The sequence below is a fragment of the Phalangium opilio genome, unplaced genomic scaffold, assembly GCF_054372755.1.
Source record: "Phalangium opilio isolate 3A_F unplaced genomic scaffold, DU_Popi_V2 ptg000369l_1, whole genome shotgun sequence".
Taxonomy (NCBI): Eukaryota; Metazoa; Arthropoda; class Arachnida; order Opiliones; family Phalangiidae; genus Phalangium; species Phalangium opilio.
Window position 1 is genome coordinate 1,309,955 of NW_028324232.1, and position 21,767 is coordinate 1,331,721.

Below are 21,767 nucleotides of genomic sequence, written 5' to 3' on the forward strand. Positions count from 1 at the left end.
AAAGAGTTTCTACAGAAGTATATAAATCGCCCTTCTTAGGGTATAAAGAGTTTTTCCAGGGAAATGGACGATTTTATCTATTCTTCGAGTACAAGTAAACTATTTCTTCAGAAGTATATAAATGTTATAAAGTGAATTATTCTAAAGTAAAGTAAAGATTCGTTGGAATTTCTTTGGAGTTCCAACACACTCCCCCGCCTATCAGCATGTCTAACTTGCTGATAGTTTATATAAAGTTCTAAATTTCTAATGGGCATAATAAATCGATTGGTCTACGTAAGGTAGACCCATGTGGAACTTTCAATGAACACGACCGTAATTTTCCATCGCGTCCTCGCATGGTGGCCTCTACTCGCGCTATTCGCCAGAGTTGTCTGGGGAGGTTATCATCTTTTATAAGAACTACATCTCCTTGTTTTATTTCTTTGTTTACTTGACTATTCTTAACTTGATGAGCTGATTTCAAGTTCAACAAATATTCATTCTTCCATCTGATCCAGAATTTGTTAATTAGGTTTTCGCGATATTTGTGTCTTTTTCGTAGTTCGTTTCCTTTGATGTTACGTTCTGCGTTTTCTATTATTGAGGGTAGAACAGTTAAACGTTTACCGACGAGGAAATGTGCCGGTGATAAGGGGAATGGTTCCCCCGCTTCGTCGTTGACATAAGTCAGAGGGCGTGAGTTAATTACAGCTTCAACTTCTGTGAAGACTGTCTCAAGTTCTTCGTAGGATAAGAAAGCATTTCCAAGTATTTTTCGGAGAATTACTTTGACGGAGCCTACCAATCGCTCCCACCATCCACCATACCAAGGCGCCCTTTCAACAATATACTTCCACGTTATTCTTCTTTCTGAAAAAAACTCTTTCATTCTCCCTTTGTCCAGTTTTTTCCAAAGGGTTTGCAACTCCTTTTCAGCTTTCTTAAAGGTTTTGGCATTATCAGTGTAAATTATTGAGGGCATGCCGCGTCTCGATATGAAGCGCCTAAAGGCGAGCAAGAAATTTAAGGTGGAGAGGTTGGATACTATCTCTAGATGTATAGCCCGTGTTGTTGCGCATGTAAATAGTGCTAGATATACTTTATTTTTCTCTTTCTTTTCCTTGACAAATAAAGGTCCGGCGAAATCGATGCCGGTGACTTCAAATGCTTGGTTCTTTATTACTCGATCCCTCGGTAAGGGTGCGGTTTCTTCGGTTTTGGGTTGAGTTCTCCATTTTCGACAAAGTAGGCAATCGCTTATGACCTTTTTCGTTTGTTGTCGACCCCTTATAATCCAAAAGCGTTCCCGTACTTGAGTTAAAGTGTTCGATAGACCCGAGTGGAGGGTTGCTAAGTGCGCTCTTTTTATTTGTAAGTCCGAGTAATAGTTACAACTAGGTAACACAATCGGGTGCTTTTCTTCGTAGGTGAATTCTGTATTATGCAGTCTCCCTCCCACTCTCATTATTCCGTCCTTATCGAGGAAAGGATTTAATTGCGCCAACTTGGAATTTTTCGAAAGGTTTTCCTTTTTTCTTAAGACGTCAATTTCTTCATTGTATTCTTGTTCTTGAACAACCTTAGTCCAGTAGGTTTCGCTTGCTATAATTTCTTCAGTCGTCAACGGCCCCGATTTCTTTTCTTCATTCACGCAGTTGTAAATGAATCTTTTGATCCATCCCGTAACTCGAGTTACTCTCTTGATGTTTCCATACCTTTTAAGGTCAAAGATTGGTTGTTGAATAAATCGGGGTGCGTTTAAATTCTGTGCCACAGTCCTAAACTTTGGTCTAAGGGATTCTTCTAAAATTTCTTCGATAGTGTGGTCCGGCTCTGGTTTAGCGTGAGACGGCCATTCTTCTTCATATGTTCGAAGCCAAAGTGAACCCTTCCACCAATTGTCATTTCTTCGTAACTTTTCGAGAGTTTCTCCTCTGGTCAACCTATCAGCGGGGTTCTCTATGCCCTTACAATATCTCCAATTTTCGGGTTCTGTACAAGCTTGTATCTCTTTGACTCTATTTGCAACAAATGGAACCCATCGATGAGAGTCCCCTTTAATCCATTTGATTGTCGCCATGTTATCGCTCCAAAAATATAATTTTGCGTTCGGGAAGAATTTCCTAACTCTATTGGTCAATCGCGTTCCTATCAGAGCTCCTAGCAGTTCTAGTTTCGGCAATTTAACTTCTTTTATTGGGGCAACCTTCGTCTTAGAGCAAACAAGTGATACTGAAATGTTTCCCTTTTCGGTTAAATATCTGACGTAAATGACCGCTCCGAAGGCTTTCTTGCTAGCATCCGAGAAACAATGCAATTGAGTTTCTATTACTTTTTCTTCTTTTGTTTCTTCCTGGAGGTAACGTGGGATTTCAAAGTCTTGAATATTGTGCAAGTCCACACAATATTTTCGGAATTCCCCCAAAATTGGTTCCGGTAAAGGTTCATCCCATTCCAATCCAATAATCCAAAGTTGTTGAAATAATATTTTCATTCTAATCGTGCTTGGACCTATGAATCCTAAGGGATCATAGATTTTGGCAAAGGTCTTCAAAACGCCTCTTTTTGTTTCGCTGATTGATGCGAGTGAATCGAGCAAAGATCTTGGTTGAAAGGAAAGTGTATCCAAACAAGTATCCCAAGTCAAGCCTAGAACAGTCGTGTCGTGAGAATCTGGTTTTCCATTTTCCTTTTCGATGCAACCTTCTTGTTCCCATTTGTCTCTCAGGATTTCGGAATTTGATCGCCATTTTCTTAGATTCATACCTGAGGCTTTCATTATCTCTTTCGCTTCGGTACAAAGTTTCAAAGCATTTTCTTCATTTGTTGCACCTGATGCTACGTCATCAACATAGGTATTATCATGAATCATGTCTACCGCTTCAGGATATCTTTCTTCGTATTTTTTGGCATGCATACGGACTACTGCTGCTAACGTATGTGGGCTGGAATTTAGTCCAAATGCAACTCTTGTAAAACGCAGGTGCATGATTTTTAATGGTTCTTTAAAGTTGGCTGGTTCTTCGAACCAGAGGAATCGAACGGCATTTCTGTCTTCGTGATTTATGATGATCTGAAGGAACGCCTTTTCCACATCTGCAGTGAAGGCTATCTTATGCAAACGAAACTGTAGTAGAATATCCAGTAAGTCGGGATTCAAGTTAGTTCCAGTGAGAAGACATTCATTCAGTGAAGCTTTTCCCTTTTCTTTTGATGACCCGTCAAATACAACGCGAAGTTTCGTCGTTGTTCGTTCGTTTCTTTCGACTCCCGAGTGGGGTAGGTAGTATACCCTTTCCCTAATGCTCATTTCTTCTTGTGGTACTTTCTCTACAATTCCTTCCTTCAGGTACTCTTCGATCACTTCTCGGTATTTTTGATAGTATGAGTCATTCTTCTGAAATTTTTGCGTCAAGTATTGAAGTCTTCTTAGAGAAGGAAAGTAGTTGTTCGACAGTTCTTCTTTGTTTGAATTCCAAGGGAGATTTACGGTATATCTTTCGCCGTCGTATGTGACGTGGTCTTGAAATTCCTTCAACGCTATTCTTATCATTTCGGATTTTTCTACGCATTCCTTTTCCGATACCCCCATAGATTCTAGCTGCCAAAACATCTTGAGTTGTTTTGTTAGTTCTTCTTCTTTAGTGGTTTCTTCTGTATAATTGATTTCTACTGACGAAATTCCTATCAATGATACGCAAGTGCTAACGCTAGATGCTTCTACTGGTCCATGGATAATCCATCCAAATATGCTTTGGATCGCTACTAATTTTGACGTAAGGTAGATGGTATTCCCGTTAATGACTTTCCAATAGTAATCTGCGCCTATTAGTGCATCGAGTTCTTCATTGTTTCTGTTTCCTTCAAGATTTTTGTCCGCTAGTATTAATCCCCTAGCATCCATGTCTCTTCTTATTATTTCTCCGGGCGTCTCAAACGTGGCTGTATTTATACTAGGGGTTTCTACTGCTTCTAGCTCTAAGGTTTGACCATCAAGTAAGCTTCGCAAAGTGACCTTAACCTTTCTTCGAGTTACGAGTTTCGGTTCTTCTATTCCAAAAACATGGAGCTTTAGATTCACTTGTCCTACCACTGGTAGATCTAATTTTCGTGATAGTTCTTCTTTAATGAAGGAGGTTTGACTACCACTATCCATTAGAAGTCTTATTTCTCGAGCGCTGTCATTTAAGCCATGCGCTTGAGCTCTGGCTGTTTGGAGCAAAATTGTCCCTTCTCTATTTTCTTTCAATACTACAGAGTTACTGCCTATTTCTTCTAGGTTAGCGCTCTCTTCTACCATTCTATTTTCTTCTTTCCCCTTGGGGTTTCCTTTTTTCTGACAAACCGCTGCGTGATGCCTCCCGTTACAGTCGTTACATTTAATAGCCGATTCGCAATTCTTTGCAAGATGACCCGCTACTATGCAAATATAACATCTACCTAGCTTCTTTAAAATTTCCTTCCTATCTGTCACGTTTCGAACTGTCTTACAGGTTTCTGATTTATGGTTACTTCTTTGGCAAAATAAACAAAATCCAGTATTTTGTATCGAAGCTGCTGTTGCTAAAGCTGAAGACGTAGTGTTCAAGCTAGGTTTATTTGTATTCTGATATCTATGACTTTCTTTAATGTTAGGCTGGGGTCTCAAGCTAGCTCGGCTTTGATTCTGCAATTTTGACGGATAAGCGGTATCTTCTATGGGCTTCGATTTAAATGAGAGAGCTCGTTCCCTACTCTGTAGGTCTTTTCTTAGAAAGTCCATTAGTTTTTCTAAGTCTAATTCTTCATTAACATCTGCCAGTCTACTAAATTCAACGTTAATGTCATCTGGCAGTTTGTTTAAAATAGAAGGACAGATAATCACTCCGTAATTTTCTACTGCTCTTACGCCTAACGACTGAAGGCTTTTCACTTCCGTTTCGCAAATGTCAAAAAATCTTCTATATGAAGTTAAATCGCTCGATTTGTGTAAAGGTGACAAATTGTTTAATTTTGAAATGTGAGCCGTTTCTAAAACATCTTTTCTGCCAAATCTAGTTTCTAGCTTATAAATAGCAGCGTCGTAATTAGCATCCGTCAAGGAAAATCCGTATATAGAATTCGCCGCCGTTCCTTTTATTAAGGTTTTTAAATAAGAAAATTTCGCGGTCTTAGTTAATGTTTCATTCTTATGTATAGCATATTCATATTGAGACCAGAAATCTGACCACTTGGTAAAATCTCCATAAAATGGAGCTAATTCTAATTTGGGTAACATAATACTATTACTTTGTGGGGCAGGTAAATAATAAGTTACTGGTACTTGCGGATACATAGTCTGACTTCCCTGATATGGCGGTATAGGTACTTGCGGATACATAGTCTGACTTCCCTGATATGGCGGTATAAATATTCCCGGGTTACTTGGTGGATTAATCACAGTTTGTCCAAACACTGAACTTCCCGCGGTTTGGGTCGTATTTACAGTTGCTGGTCCTGGTACGTTGCTTGCAGGAGTTGTCTGAGTTGGTGGTGGCAACGGTTGATTCTCTGATGTTCCTGCCGTCGAGGTCCACCTCTGCATCGGAATCGTCACTGATCTCATCGAGGGTGTAGTGTGTTCGGTTTCTTGTGCATTACTTATGTAATGCGTTAATATAGTACGCGCAGTCACAATATCTTCTTCACATTTCTCGCGAGCGTCTATTTCTTTTTCTATATCTTCTTTCGGAAGTAAGCGGTATATTGTTTTATCCATTTTCTTTATGATGAATTCGTGCTCAAGCAGTTGAGACATCATAACCTTCAGTTTTATAAGACTGATATTTGGATTCTGAACTTCATTTTCTATTTTCTTCAATAAATTTGTTACTTTTCTTCTGGTTGAAGTTCTGGTTGATTTCGCTTTTTCTAGCTTTTCTTCGTCCGACATCTGGTCGCTTTGAGATTCTTCGCTGTCGGCATTTGATTCGTTTTCATGTTCTTCTGTCTTGTCATTTTCGTTATCTGCCATTGTAACTGTTTGAGTTCGTATTTTAATTGTCCTCGTTCTTCTTCGTTCGTTATAAATGTTCGGTCGAGAGAGCTTATACACTTCCCGTTCAGTTCTTATATTCAACAGCTCCGCTTATACACGGCCCGTTCAGTTCAGAATTTCGCAAGTTCCGCTTATACACGTCCCGCAATAATCCTTTCGATTTACGCTTATACACGTATCCTGGTCACGGCACCATAACACATCTTATACGATGATAATAATGTACGAGGTTAGAAATAATAACTCTTCTGTTAAATTTTAGTTTTTAATAAGAAACATAGTTTAAAATTCAAACAGTTACATATTTGTTACAAAAAAATTCTACTTTCGAGAACGTCTTCTCTGGTTCAATTTTATATTCGTTCTGATACTTATTTTCAAATTTTCTCTCCTTTCCCTACGATCGGTGAAAGTTTTCTTTTTATTTTGGCTTTACATAGGGTTTGGCTTTGTCATGCGTTTTTCTAGGGAAAGGGGTGATTTTAACTATTCTTAGAATACAGGTAAAATATTTCTCCAGAAGTATATAAATCGCCCTTCTTAGGGTTTGGTATTATAAAGAGTTTCTACAGAAGTATATAAATCGCCCTTCTTAGGGTATAAAGAGTTTTTCCAGGGAAATGGACGATTTTATCTATTCTTCGAGTACAAGTAAACTATTTCTTCAGAAGTATATAAATGTTATAAAGTGAATTATTCTAAAGTAAAGTAAAGATTCGTTGGAATTTCTTTGGAGTTCCAACACTATGCTATGCTATGCTATGCTATGCTATGCTATGCTATGCTATGCTATGCTATGCTATGCTATGCTATGCTATGCTATGCTATGCTATGCTATGCTATGCTATGCTATGCTATGCTATGCTATGCTATGCTATGCTATGCTATGCTATGCTATGCTATGCTATGCTATGCTATGCTATGCTATGCTATGCTATGCTATGCTATGCTATGCTATGCTATGCTATGCTATGCTATGCTATGCTATGCTATGCTATGCTATGCTATGCTATGCTATGCTATGCTATGCTATGCTATGCTATGCTATGCTATGCTATGCTATGCTATGCTATGCTATGCTATGCTATGCTATGCTATGCTATGCTATGCTATGCTATGCTATGCTATGCTATGCTATGCTATGCTATGCTATGCTATGCTATGCTATGCTATGCTATGCTATGCTATGCTATGCTATGCTATGCTATGCTATGCTATGCTATGCTATGCTATGCTATGCTATGCTATGCTATGCTATGCTATGCTATGCTATGCTATGCTATGCTATGCTATGCTATGCTATGCTATGCTATGCTATGCTATGCTATGCTATGCTATGCTATGCTATGCTATGCTATGCTATGCTATGCTATGCTATGCTATGCTATGCTATGCTATGCTATGCTATGCTATGCTATGCTATGCTATGCTATGCTATGCTATGCTATGCTATGCTATGCTATGCTATGCTATGCTATGCTATGCTATGCTATGCTATGCTATGCTATGCTATGCTATGCTATGCTATGCTATGCTATGCTATGCTATGCTATGCTATGCTATGCTATGCTATGCTATGCTATGCTATGCTATGCTATGCTATGCTATGCTATGCTATGCTATGCTATGCTATGCTATGCTATGCTATGCTATGCTATGCTATGCTATGCTATGCTATGCTATGCTATGCTATGCTATGCTATGCTATGCTATGCTATGCTATGCTATGCTATGCTATGCTATGCTATGCTATGCTATGCTATGCTATGCTATGCTATGCTATGCTATGCTATGCTATGCTATGCTATGCTATGCTATGCTATGCTATGCTATGCTATGCTATGCTATGCTATGCTATGCTATGCTATGCTATGCTATGCTATGCTATGCTATGCTATGCTATGCTATGCTATGCTATGCTATGCTATGCTATGCTATGCTATGCTATGCTATGCTATGCTATGCTATGCTATGCTATGCTATGCTATGCTATGCTATGCTATGCTATGCTATGCTATGCTATGCTATGCTATGCTATGCTATGCTATGCTATGCTATGCTATGCTATGCTATGCTATGCTATGCTATGCTATGCTATGCTATGCTATGCTATGCTATGCTATGCTATGCTATGCTATGCTATGCTATGCTATGCTATGCTATGCTATGCTATGCTATGCTATGCTATGCTATGCTATGCTATGCTATGCTATGCTATGCTATGCTATGCTATGCTATGCTATGCTATGCTATGCTATGCTATGCTATGCTATGCTATGCTATGCTATGCTATGCTATGCTATGCTATGCTATGCTATGCTATGCTATGCTATGCTATGCTATGCTATGCTATGCTATGCTATGCTATGCTATGCTATGCTATGCTATGCTATGCTATGCTATGCTATGCTATGCTATGCTATGCTATGCTATGCTATGCTATGCTATGCTATGCTATGCTATGCTATGCTATGCTATGCTATGCTATGCTATGCTATGCTATGCTATGCTATGCTATGCTATGCTATGCTATGCTATGCTATGCTATGCTATGCTATGCTATGCTATGCTATGCTATGCTATGCTATGCTATGCTATGCTATGCTATGCTATGCTATGCTATGCTATGCTATGCTATGCTATGCTATGCTATGCTATGCTATGCTATGCTATGCTATGCTATGCTATGCTATGCTATGCTATGCTATGCTATGCTATGCTATGCTATGCTATGCTATGCTATGCTATGCTATGCTATGCTATGCTATGCTATGCTATGCTATGCTATGCTATGCTATGCTATGCTATGCTATGCTATGCTATGCTATGCTATGCTATGCTATGCTATGCTATGCTATGCTATGCTATGCTATGCTATGCTATGCTATGCTATGCTATGCTATGCTATGCTATGCTATGCTATGCTATGCTATGCTATGCTATGCTATGCTATGCTATGCTATGCTATGCTATGCTATGCTATGCTATGCTATGCTATGCTATGCTATGCTATGCTATGCTATGCTATGCTATGCTATGCTATGCTATGCTATGCTATGCTATGCTATGCTATGCTATGCTATGCTATGCTATGCTATGCTATGCTATGCTATGCTATGCTATGCTATGCTATGCTATGCTATGCTATGCTATGCTATGCTATGCTATGCTATGCTATGCTATGCTATGCTATGCTATGCTATGCTATGCTATGCTATGCTATGCTATGCTATGCTATGCTATGCTATGCTATGCTATGCTATGCTATGCTATGCTATGCTATGCTATGCTATGCTATGCTATGCTATGCTATGCTATGCTATGCTATGCTATGCTATGCTATGCTATGCTATGCTATGCTATGCTATGCTATGCTATGCTATGCTATGCTATGCTATGCTATGCTATGCTATGCTATGCTATGCTATGCTATGCTATGCTATGCTATGCTATGCTATGCTATGCTATGCTATGCTATGCTATGCTATGCTATGCTATGCTATGCTATGCTATGCTATGCTATGCTATGCTATGCTATGCTATGCTATGCTATGCTATGCTATGCTATGCTATGCTATGCTATGCTATGCTATGCTATGCTATGCTATGCTATGCTATGCTATGCTATGCTATGCTATGCTATGCTATGCTATGCTATGCTATGCTATGCTATGCTATGCTATGCTATGCTATGCTATGCTATGCTATGCTATGCTATGCTATGCTATGCTATGCTATGCTATGCTATGCTATGCTATGCTATGCTATGCTATGCTATGCTATGCTATGCTATGCTATGCTATGCTATGCTATGCTATGCTATGCTATGCTATGCTATGCTATGCTATGCTATGCTATGCTATGCTATGCTATGCTATGCTATGCTATGCTATGCTATGCTATGCTATGCTATGCTATGCTATGCTATGCTATGCTATGCTATGCTATGCTATGCTATGCTATGCTATGCTATGCTATGCTATGCTATGCTATGCTATGCTATGCTATGCTATGCTATGCTATGCTATGCTATGCTATGCTATGCTATGCTATGCTATGCTATGCTATGCTATGCTATGCTATGCTATGCTATGCTATGCTATGCTATGCTATGCTATGCTATGCTATGCTATGCTATGCTATGCTATGCTATGCTATGCTATGCTATGCTATGCTATGCTATGCTATGCTATGCTATGCTATGCTATGCTATGCTATGCTATGCTATGCTATGCTATGCTATGCTATGCTATGCTATGCTATGCTATGCTATGCTATGCTATGCTATGCTATGCTATGCTATGCTATGCTATGCTATGCTATGCTATGCTATGCTATGCTATGCTATGCTATGCTATGCTATGCTATGCTATGCTATGCTATGCTATGCTATGCTATGCTATGCTATGCTATGCTATGCTATGCTATGCTATGCTATGCTATGCTATGCTATGCTATGCTATGCTATGCTATGCTATGCTATGCTATGCTATGCTATGCTATGCTATGCTATGCTATGCTATGCTATGCTATGCTATGCTATGCTATGCTATGCTATGCTATGCTATGCTATGCTATGCTATGCTATGCTATGCTATGCTATGCTATGCTATGCTATGCTATGCTATGCTATGCTATGCTATGCTATGCTATGCTATGCTATGCTATGCTATGCTATGCTATGCTATGCTATGCTATGCTATGCTATGCTATGCTATGCTATGCTATGCTATGCTATGCTATGCTATGCTATGCTATGCTATGCTATGCTATGCTATGCTATGCTATGCTATGCTATGCTATGCTATGCTATGCTATGCTATGCTATGCTATGCTATGCTATGCTATGCTATGCTATGCTATGCTATGCTATGCTATGCTATGCTATGCTATGCTATGCTATGCTATGCTATGCTATGCTATGCTATGCTATGCTATGCTATGCTATGCTATGCTATGCTATGCTATGCTATGCTATGCTATGCTATGCTATGCTATGCTATGCTATGCTATGCTATGCTATGCTATGCTATGCTATGCTATGCTATGCTATGCTATGCTATGCTATGCTATGCTATGCTATGCTATGCTATGCTATGCTATGCTATGCTATGCTATGCTATGCTATGCTATGCTATGCTATGCTATGCTATGCTATGCTATGCTATGCTATGCTATGCTATGCTATGCTATGCTATGCTATGCTATGCTATGCTATGCTATGCTATGCTATGCTATGCTATGCTATGCTATGCTATGCTATGCTATGCTATGCTATGCTATGCTATGCTATGCTATGCTATGCTATGCTATGCTATGCTATGCTATGCTATGCTATGCTATGCTATGCTATGCTATGCTATGCTATGCTATGCTATGCTATGCTATGCTATGCTATGCTATGCTATGCTATGCTATGCTATGCTATGCTATGCTATGCTATGCTATGCTATGCTATGCTATGCTATGCTATGCTATGCTATGCTATGCTATGCTATGCTATGCTATGCTATGCTATGCTATGCTATGCTATGCTATGCTATGCTATGCTATGCTATGCTATGCTATGCTATGCTATGCTATGCTATGCTATGCTATGCTATGCTATGCTATGCTATGCTATGCTATGCTATGCTATGCTATGCTATGCTATGCTATGCTATGCTATGCTATGCTATGCTATGCTATGCTATGCTATGCTATGCTATGCTATGCTATGCTATGCTATGCTATGCTATGCTATGCTATGCTATGCTATGCTATGCTATGCTATGCTATGCTATGCTATGCTATGCTATGCTATGCTATGCTATGCTATGCTATGCTATGCTATGCTATGCTATGCTATGCTATGCTATGCTATGCTATGCTATGCTATGCTATGCTATGCTATGCTATGCTATGCTATGCTATGCTATGCTATGCTATGCTATGCTATGCTATGCTATGCTATGCTATGCTATGCTATGCTATGCTATGCTATGCTATGCTATGCTATGCTATGCTATGCTATGCTATGCTATGCTATGCTATGCTATGCTATGCTATGCTATGCTATGCTATGCTATGCTATGCTATGCTATGCTATGCTATGCTATGCTATGCTATGCTATGCTATGCTATGCTATGCTATGCTATGCTATGCTATGCTATGCTATGCTATGCTATGCTATGCTATGCTATGCTATGCTATGCTATGCTATGCTATGCTATGCTATGCTATGCTATGCTATGCTATGCTATGCTATGCTATGCTATGCTATGCTATGCTATGCTATGCTATGCTATGCTATGCTATGCTATGCTATGCTATGCTATGCTATGCTATGCTATGCTATGCTATGCTATGCTATGCTATGCTATGCTATGCTATGCTATGCTATGCTATGCTATGCTATGCTATGCTATGCTATGCTATGCTATGCTATGCTATGCTATGCTATGCTATGCTATGCTATGCTATGCTATGCTATGCTATGCTATGCTATGCTATGCTATGCTATGCTATGCTATGCTATGCTATGCTATGCTATGCTATGCTATGCTATGCTATGCTATGCTATGCTATGCTATGCTATGCTATGCTATGCTATGCTATGCTATGCTATGCTATGCTATGCTATGCTATGCTATGCTATGCTATGCTATGCTATGCTATGCTATGCTATGCTATGCTATGCTATGCTATGCTATGCTATGCTATGCTATGCTATGCTATGCTATGCTATGCTATGCTATGCTATGCTATGCTATGCTATGCTATGCTATGCTATGCTATGCTATGCTATGCTATGCTATGCTATGCTATGCTATGCTATGCTATGCTATGCTATGCTATGCTATGCTATGCTATGCTATGCTATGCTATGCTATGCTATGCTATGCTATGCTATGCTATGCTATGCTATGCTATGCTATGCTATGCTATGCTATGCTATGCTATGCTATGCTATGCTATGCTATGCTATGCTATGCTATGCTATGCTATGCTATGCTATGCTATGCTATGCTATGCTATGCTATGCTATGCTATGCTATGCTATGCTATGCTATGCTATGCTATGCTATGCTATTAATGCTATGCTAATGCTATGCTATGCTAATGCTATGCTTGGCTATGCTATGCTAATGCTATGCTATGCTGTGCTATGCTATGCTATGCTGTGCTATGCTATGCTATGCTATGCTATGCTAATGCTATGCTATGCTATGCTTGGCTATGCAATGCTAATGCTATGCTATGCTATGCTATGCTATGCTATGCTATGCTAATGCTATGCTATGCTATGCTAATGCTAATGCTATGCTATGCTATGCTATGCTATGCTATGCTATGCTATGCTATGCTATGCTATGCTATGCTATGCTAATGCTAATGCTATGCTATGCTATGCTACGCTATGCTACGCTATGCTACGCTACGCTACGCTGCTATGCTATGCTATGCTATGCTATGCTATGCTATGCTATGCTATGCTATGCTATGCTATGCTATGCTATGCTATGCTATGCTATGCTATGCTATGCTATGCTATGCTATGCTATGCTATGCTATGCTATGCTATGCTATGCTATGCTATGCTATGCTATGCTATGCTATGCTATGCTATGCTATGCTATGCTATGCTATGCTATGCTATGCTATGCTATGCTATGCTATGCTATGCTATGCTATGCTATGCTATGCTATGCTATGCTATGCTATGCTATGCTATGCTATGCTATGCTATGCTATGCTATGCTATGCTATGCTATGCTATGCTATGCTATGCTATGCTATGCTATGCTATGCTATGCTATGCTATGCTATGCTATGCTATGCTATGCTATGCTATGCTATGCTATGCTATGCTATGCTATGCTATGCTATGCTATGCTATGCTATGCTATGCTATGCTATGCTATGCTATGCTATGCTATGCTATGCTATGCTATGCTATGCTATGCTATGCTATGCTATGCTATGCTATGCTATGCTATGCTATGCTATGCTATGCTATGCTATGCTATGCTATGCTATGCTATGCTATGCTATGCTATGCTATGCTATGCTATGCTATGCTATGCTATGCTATGCTATGCTATGCTATGCTATGCTATGCTATGCTATGCTATGCTATGCTATGCTATGCTATGCTATGCTATGCTATGCTATGCTATGCTATGCTATGCTATGCTATGCTATGCTATGCTATGCTATGCTATGCTATGCTATGCTATGCTATGCTATGCTATGCTATGCTATGCTATGCTATGCTATGCTATGCTATGCTATGCTATGCTATGCTATGCTATGCTATGCTATGCTATGCTATGCTATGCTATGCTATGCTATGCTATGCTATGCTATGCTATGCTATGCTATGCTATGCTATGCTATGCTATGCTATGCTATGCTATGCTATGCTATGCTATGCTATGCTATGCTATGCTATGCTATGCTATGCTATGCTATGCTATGCTATGCTATGCTATGCTATGCTATGCTATGCTATGCTATGCTATGCTATGCTATGCTATGCTATGCTATGCTATGCTATGCTATGCTATGCTATGCTATGCTATGCTATGCTATGCTATGCTATGCTATGCTATGCTATGCTATGCTATGCTATGCTATGCTATGCTATGCTATGCTATGCTATGCTATGCTATGCTATGCTATGCTATGCTATGCTATGCTATGCTATGCTATGCTATGCTATGCTATGCTATGCTATGCTATGCTATGCTATGCTATGCTATGCTATGCTATGCTATGCTATGCTATGCTATGCTATGCTATGCTATGCTATGCTATGCTATGCTATGCTATGCTATGCTATGCTATGCTATGCTATGCTATGCTATGCTATGCTATGCTATGCTATGCTATGCTATGCTATGCTATGCTATGCTATGCTATGCTATGCTATGCTATGCTATGCTATGCTATGCTATGCTATGCTATGCTATGCTATGCTATGCTATGCTATGCTATGCTATGCTATGCTATGCTATGCTATGCTATGCTATGCTATGCTATGCTATGCTATGCTATGCTATGCTATGCTATGCTATGCTATGCTATGCTATGCTATGCTATGCTATGCTATGCTATGCTATGCTATGCTATGCTATGCTATGCTATGCTATGCTATGCTATGCTATGCTATGCTATGCTATGCTATGCTATGCTATGCTATGCTATGCTATGCTATGCTATGCTATGCTATGCTATGCTATGCTATGCTATGCTATGCTATGCTATGCTATGCTATGCTATGCTATGCTATGCTATGCTATGCTATGCTATGCTATGCTATGCTATGCTATGCTATGCTATGCTATGCTATGCTATGCTATGCTATGCTATGCTATGCTATGCTATGCTATGCTATGCTATGCTATGCTATGCTATGCTATGCTATGCTATGCTATGCTATGCTATGCTATGCTATGCTATGCTATGCTATGCTATGCTATGCTATGCTATGCTATGCTATGCTATGCTATGCTATGCTATGCTATGCTATGCTATGCTATGCTATGCTATGCTATGCTATGCTATGCTATGCTATGCTATGCTATGCTATGCTATGCTATGCTATGCTATGCTATGCTATGCTATGCTATGCTATGCTATGCTATGCTATGCTATGCTATGCTATGCTATGCTATGCTATGCTATGCTATGCTATGCTATGCTATGCTATGCTATGCTATGCTATGCTATGCTATGCTATGCTATGCTATGCTATGCTATGCTATGCTATGCTATGCTATGCTATGCTATGCTATGCTATGCTATGCTATGCTATGCTATGCTATGCTATGCTATGCTATGCTATGCTATGCTATGCTATGCTATGCTATGCTATGCTATGCTATGCTATGCTATGCTATGCTATGCTATGCTATGCTATGCTATGCTATGCTATGCTATGCTATGCTATGCTATGCTATGCTATGCTATGCTATGCTATGCTATGCTATGCTATGCTATGCTATGCTATGCTATGCTATGCTATGCTATGCTATGCTATGCTATGCTATGCTATGCTATGCTATGCTATGCTATGCTATGCTATGCTATGCTATGCTATGCTATGCTATGCTATGCTATGCTATGCTATGCTATGCTATGCTATGCTATGCTATGCTATGCTATGCTATGCTATGCTATGCTATGCTATGCTATGCTATGCTATGCTATGCTATGCTATGCTATGCTATGCTATGCTATGCTATGCTATGCTATGCTATGCTATGCTATGCTATGCTATGCTATGCTATGCTATGCTATGCTATGCTATGCTATGCTATGCTATGCTATGCTATGCTATGCTATGCTATGCTATGCTATGCTATGCTATGCTATGCTATGCTATGCTATGCTATGCTATGCTATGCTATGCTATGCTATGCTATGCTATGCTATGCTATGCTATGCTATGCTATGCTATGCTATGCTATGCTATGCTATGCTATGCTATGCTATGCTATGCTATGCTATGCTATGCTATGCTATGCTATGCTATGCTATGCTATGCTATGCTATGCTATGCTATGCTATGCTATGCTATGCTATGCTATGCTATGCTATGCTATGCTATGCTATGCTATGCTATGCTATGCTATGCTATGCTATGCTATGCTATGCTATGCTATGCTATGCTATGCTATGCTATGCTATGCTATGCTATGCTATGCTATGCTATGCTATGCTATGCTATGCTATGCTATGCTATGCTATGCTATGCTATGCTATGCTATGCTATGCTATGCTATGCTATGCTATGCTATGCTATGCTATGCTATGCTATGCTATGCTATGCTATGCTATGCTATGCTATGCTATGCTATGCTATGCTATGCTATGCTATGCTATGCTATGCTATGCTATGCTATGCTATGCTATGCTATGCTATGCTATGCTATGCTATGCTATGCTATGCTATGCTATGCTATGCTATGCTATGCTATGCTATGCTATGCTATGCTATGCTATGCTATGCTATGCTATGCTATGCTATGCTATGCTATGCTATGCTATGCTATGCTATGCTATGCTATGCTATGCTATGCTATGCTATGCTATGCTATGCTATGCTATGCTATGCTATGCTATGCTATGCTATGCTATGCTATGCTATGCTATGCTATGCTATGCTATGCTATGCTATGCTATGCTATGCTATGCTATGCTATGCTATGCTATGCTATGCTATGCTATGCTATGCTATGCTATGCTATGCTATGCTATGCTATGCTATGCTATGCTATGCTATGCTATGCTATGCTATGCTATGCTATGCTATGCTATGCTATGCTATGCTATGCTATGCTATGCTATGCTATGCTATGCTATGCTATGCTATGCTATGCTATGCTATGCTATGCTATGCTATGCTATGCTATGCTATGCTATGCTATGCTATGCTATGCTATGCTATGCTATGCTATGCTATGCTATGCTATGCTATGCTATGCTATGCTATGCTATGCTATGCTATGCTATGCTATGCTATGCTATGCTATGCTATGCTATGCTATGCTATGCTATGCTATGCTATGCTATGCTATGCTATGCTATGCTATGCTATGCTATGCTATGCTATGCTATGCTATGCTATGCTATGCTATGCTATGCTATGCTATGCTATGCTATGCTATGCTATGCTATGCTATGCTATGCTATGCTATGCTATGCTATGCTATGCTATGCTATGCTATGCTATGCTATGCTATGCTATGCTATGCTATGCTATGCTATGCTATGCTATGCTATGCTATGCTATGCTATGCTATGCTATGCTATGCTATGCTATGCTATGCTATGCTATGCTATGCTATGCTATGCTATGCTATGCTATGCTATGCTATGCTATGCTATGCTATGCTATGCTATGCTATGCTATGCTATGCTATGCTATGCTATGCTATGCTATGCTATGCTATGCTATGCTATGCTATGCTATGCTATGCTATGCTATGCTATGCTATGCTATGCTATGCTATGCTATGCTATGCTATGCTATGCTATGCTATGCTATGCTATGCTATGCTATGCTATGCTATGCTATGCTATGCTATGCTATGCTATGCTATGCTATGCTATGCTATGCTATGCTATGCTATGCTATGCTATGCTATGCTATGCTATGCTATGCTATGCTATGCTATGCTATGCTATGCTATGCTATGCTATGCTATGCTATGCTATGCTATGCTATGCTATGCTATGCTATGCTATGCTATGCTATGCTATGCTATGCTATGCTATGCTATGCTATGCTATGCTATGCTATGCTATGCTATGCTATGCTATGCTATGCTATGCTATGCTATGCTATGCTATGCTATGCTATGCTATGCTATGCTATGCTATGCTATGCTATGCTATGCTATGCTATGCTATGCTATGCTATGCTATGCTATGCTATGCTATGCTATGCTATGCTATGCTATGCTATGCTATGCTATGCTATGCTATGCTATGCTATGCTATGCTATGCTATGCTATGCTATGCTATGCTATGCTATGCTATGCTATGCTATGCTATGCTATGCTATGCTATGCTATGCTATGCTATGCTATGCTATGCTATGCTATGCTATGCTATGCTATGCTATGCTATGCTATGCTATGCTATGCTATGCTATGCTATGCTATGCTATGCTATGCTATGCTATGCTATGCTATGCTATGCTATGCTATGCTATGCTATGCTATGCTATGCTATGCTATGCTATGCTATGCTATGCTATGCTATGCTATGCTATGCTATGCTATGCTATGCTATGCTATGCTATGCTATGCTATGCTATGCTATGCTATGCTATGCTATGCTATGCTATGCTATGCTATGCTATGCTATGCTATGCTATGCTATGCTATGCTATGCTATGCTATGCTATGCTATGCTATGCTATGCTATGCTATGCTATGCTATGCTATGCTATGCTATGCTATGCTATGCTATGCTATGCTATGCTATGCTATGCTATGCTATGCTATGCTATGCTATGCTATGATGCTATGCTATGCTATGCTATGCTATGCTATGCTATGCTATGCTATGCTATGCTATGCTATGCTATGCTATGCTATGCTATGCTATGCTATGCTATGCTATGCTATGCTATGCTATGCTATGCTATGCTATGCTATGCTATGCTATGCTATGCTATGCTATGCTATGCTATGCTATGCTATGCTATGCTATGCTATGCTATGCTATGCTATGCTATGCTATGCTATGCTATGCTATGCTATGCTATGCTATGCTATGCTATGCTATGCTATGCTATGCTATGCTATGCTATGCTATGCTATGCTATGCTATGCTATGCTATGCTATGCTATGCTATGCTATGCTATGCTATGCTATGCTATGCTATGCTATGCTATGCTATGCTATGCTATGCTATGCTATGCTATGCTATGCTATGCTATGCTATGCTATGCTATGCTATGCTATGCTATGCTATGCTATGCTATGCTATGCTATGCTATGCTATGCTATGCTATGCTATGCTATGCTATGCTATGCTATGCTATGCTATGCTATGCTATGCTATGCTATGCTATGCTATGCTATGCTATGCTATGCTATGCTATGCTATGCTATGCTATGCTATGCTATGCTATGCTATGCTATGCTATGCTATGCTATGCTATGCTATGCTATGCTATGCTATGCTATGCTATGCTATGCTATGCTATGCTATGCTATGCTATGCTATGCTATGCTATGCTATGCTATGCTATGCTATGCTATGCTATGCTATGCTATGCTATGCTATGCTATGCTATGCTATGCTATGCTATGCTATGCTATGCTATGCTATGCTATGCTATGCTATGCTATGCTATGCTATGCTATGCTATGCTATGCTATGCTATGCTATGCTATGCTATGCTATGCTATGCTATGCTATGCTATGCTATGCTATGCTATGCTATGCTATGCTATGCTATGCTATGCTATGCTATGCTATGCTATGCTATGCTATGCTATGCTATGCTATGCTATGCTATGCTATGCTATGCTATGCTATGCTATGCTATGCTATGCTATGCTATGCTATGCTATGCTATGCTATGCTATGCTATGCTATGCTATGCTATGCTATGCTATGCTATGCTATGCTATGCTATGCTATGCTATGCTATGCTATGCTATGCTATGCTATGCTATGCTATGCTATGCTATGCTATGCTATGCTATGCTATGCTATGCTATGCTATGCTATGCTATGCTATGCTATGCTATGCTATGCTATGCTATGCTATGCTATGCTATGCTATGCTATGCTATGCTATGCTATGCTATGCTATGCTATGCTATGCTATGCTATGCTATGCTATGCTATGCTATGCTATGCTATGCTATGCTATGCTATGCTATGCTATGCTATGCTATGCTATGCTATGCTATGCTATGCTATGCTATGCTATGCTATGCTATGCTATGCTATGCTATGCTATGCTATGCTATGCTATGCTATGCTATGCTATGCTATGCTATGCTATGCTATGCTATGCTATGCTATGCTATGCTATGCTATGCTATGCTATGCTATGCTATGCTATGCTATGCTATGCTATGCTATGCTATGCTATGCTATGCTATGCTATGCTATGCTATGCTATGCTATGCTATGCTATGCTATGCTATGCTATGCTATGCTATGCTATGCTATGCTATGCTATGCTATGCTATGCTATGCTATGCTATGCTATGCTATGCTATGCTATGCTATGCTATGCTATGCTATGCTATGCTATGCTATGCTATGCTATGCTATGCTATGCTATGCTATGCTATGCTATGCTATGCTATGCTATGCTATGCTATGCTATGCTATGCTATGCTATGCTATGCTATGCTATGCTATGCTATGCTATGCTATGCTATGCTATGCTATGCTATGCTATGCTATGCTATGCTATGCTATGCTATGCTATGCTATGCTATGCTATGCTATGCTATGCTATGCTATGCTATGCTATGCTATGCTATGCTATGCTATGCTATGCTATGCTATGCTATGCTATGCTATGCTATGCTATGCTATGCTATGCTATGCTATGCTATGCTATGCTATGCTATGCTATGCTATGCTATGCTATGCTATGCTATGCTATGCTATGCTATGCTATGCTATGCTATGCTATGCTATGCTATGCTATGCTATGCTATGCTATGCTATGCTATGCTATGCTATGCTATGCTATGCTATGCTATGCTATGCTATGCTATGCTATGCTATGCTATGCTATGCTATGCTATGCTATGCTATGCTATGCTATGCTATGCTATGCTATGCTATGCTATGCTATGCTATGCTATGCTATGCTATGCTATGCTATGCTATGCTATGCTATGCTATGCTATGCTATGCTATGCTATGCTATGCTATGCTATGCTATGCTATGCTATGCTATGCTATGCTATGCTATGCTATGCTATGCTATGCTATGCTATGCTATGCTATGCTATGCTATGCTATGCTATGCTATGCTATGCTATGCTATGCTATGCTATGCTATGCTATGCTATGCTATGCTATGCTATGCTATGCTATGCTATGCTATGCTATGCTATGCTATGCTATGCTATGCTATGCTATGCTATGCTATGCTATGCTATGCTATGCTATGCTATGCTATGCTATGCTATGCTATGCTATGCTATGCTATGCTATGCTATGCTATGCTATGCTATGCTATGCTATGCTATGCTATGCTATGCTATGCTATGCTATGCTATGCTATGCTATG

General features: G+C 39.6%; 1 protein-coding gene across 1 annotated transcript; it reads right to left on the bottom strand.

Annotated features, from left to right (window-relative positions):
* Window positions 1-238: 238 nt before the first annotated feature.
* LOC149597263 (uncharacterized) lies at window positions 239-5,974 on the bottom strand. Its single transcript, XM_089861112.1, has one exon. The coding sequence runs from the start codon at window positions 5,972-5,974 to the stop codon at window positions 239-241; it is 5,736 nt and encodes a 1,911-aa protein (XP_089717238.1).
* Window positions 5,975-21,767: the final 15,793 nt, after the last annotated feature.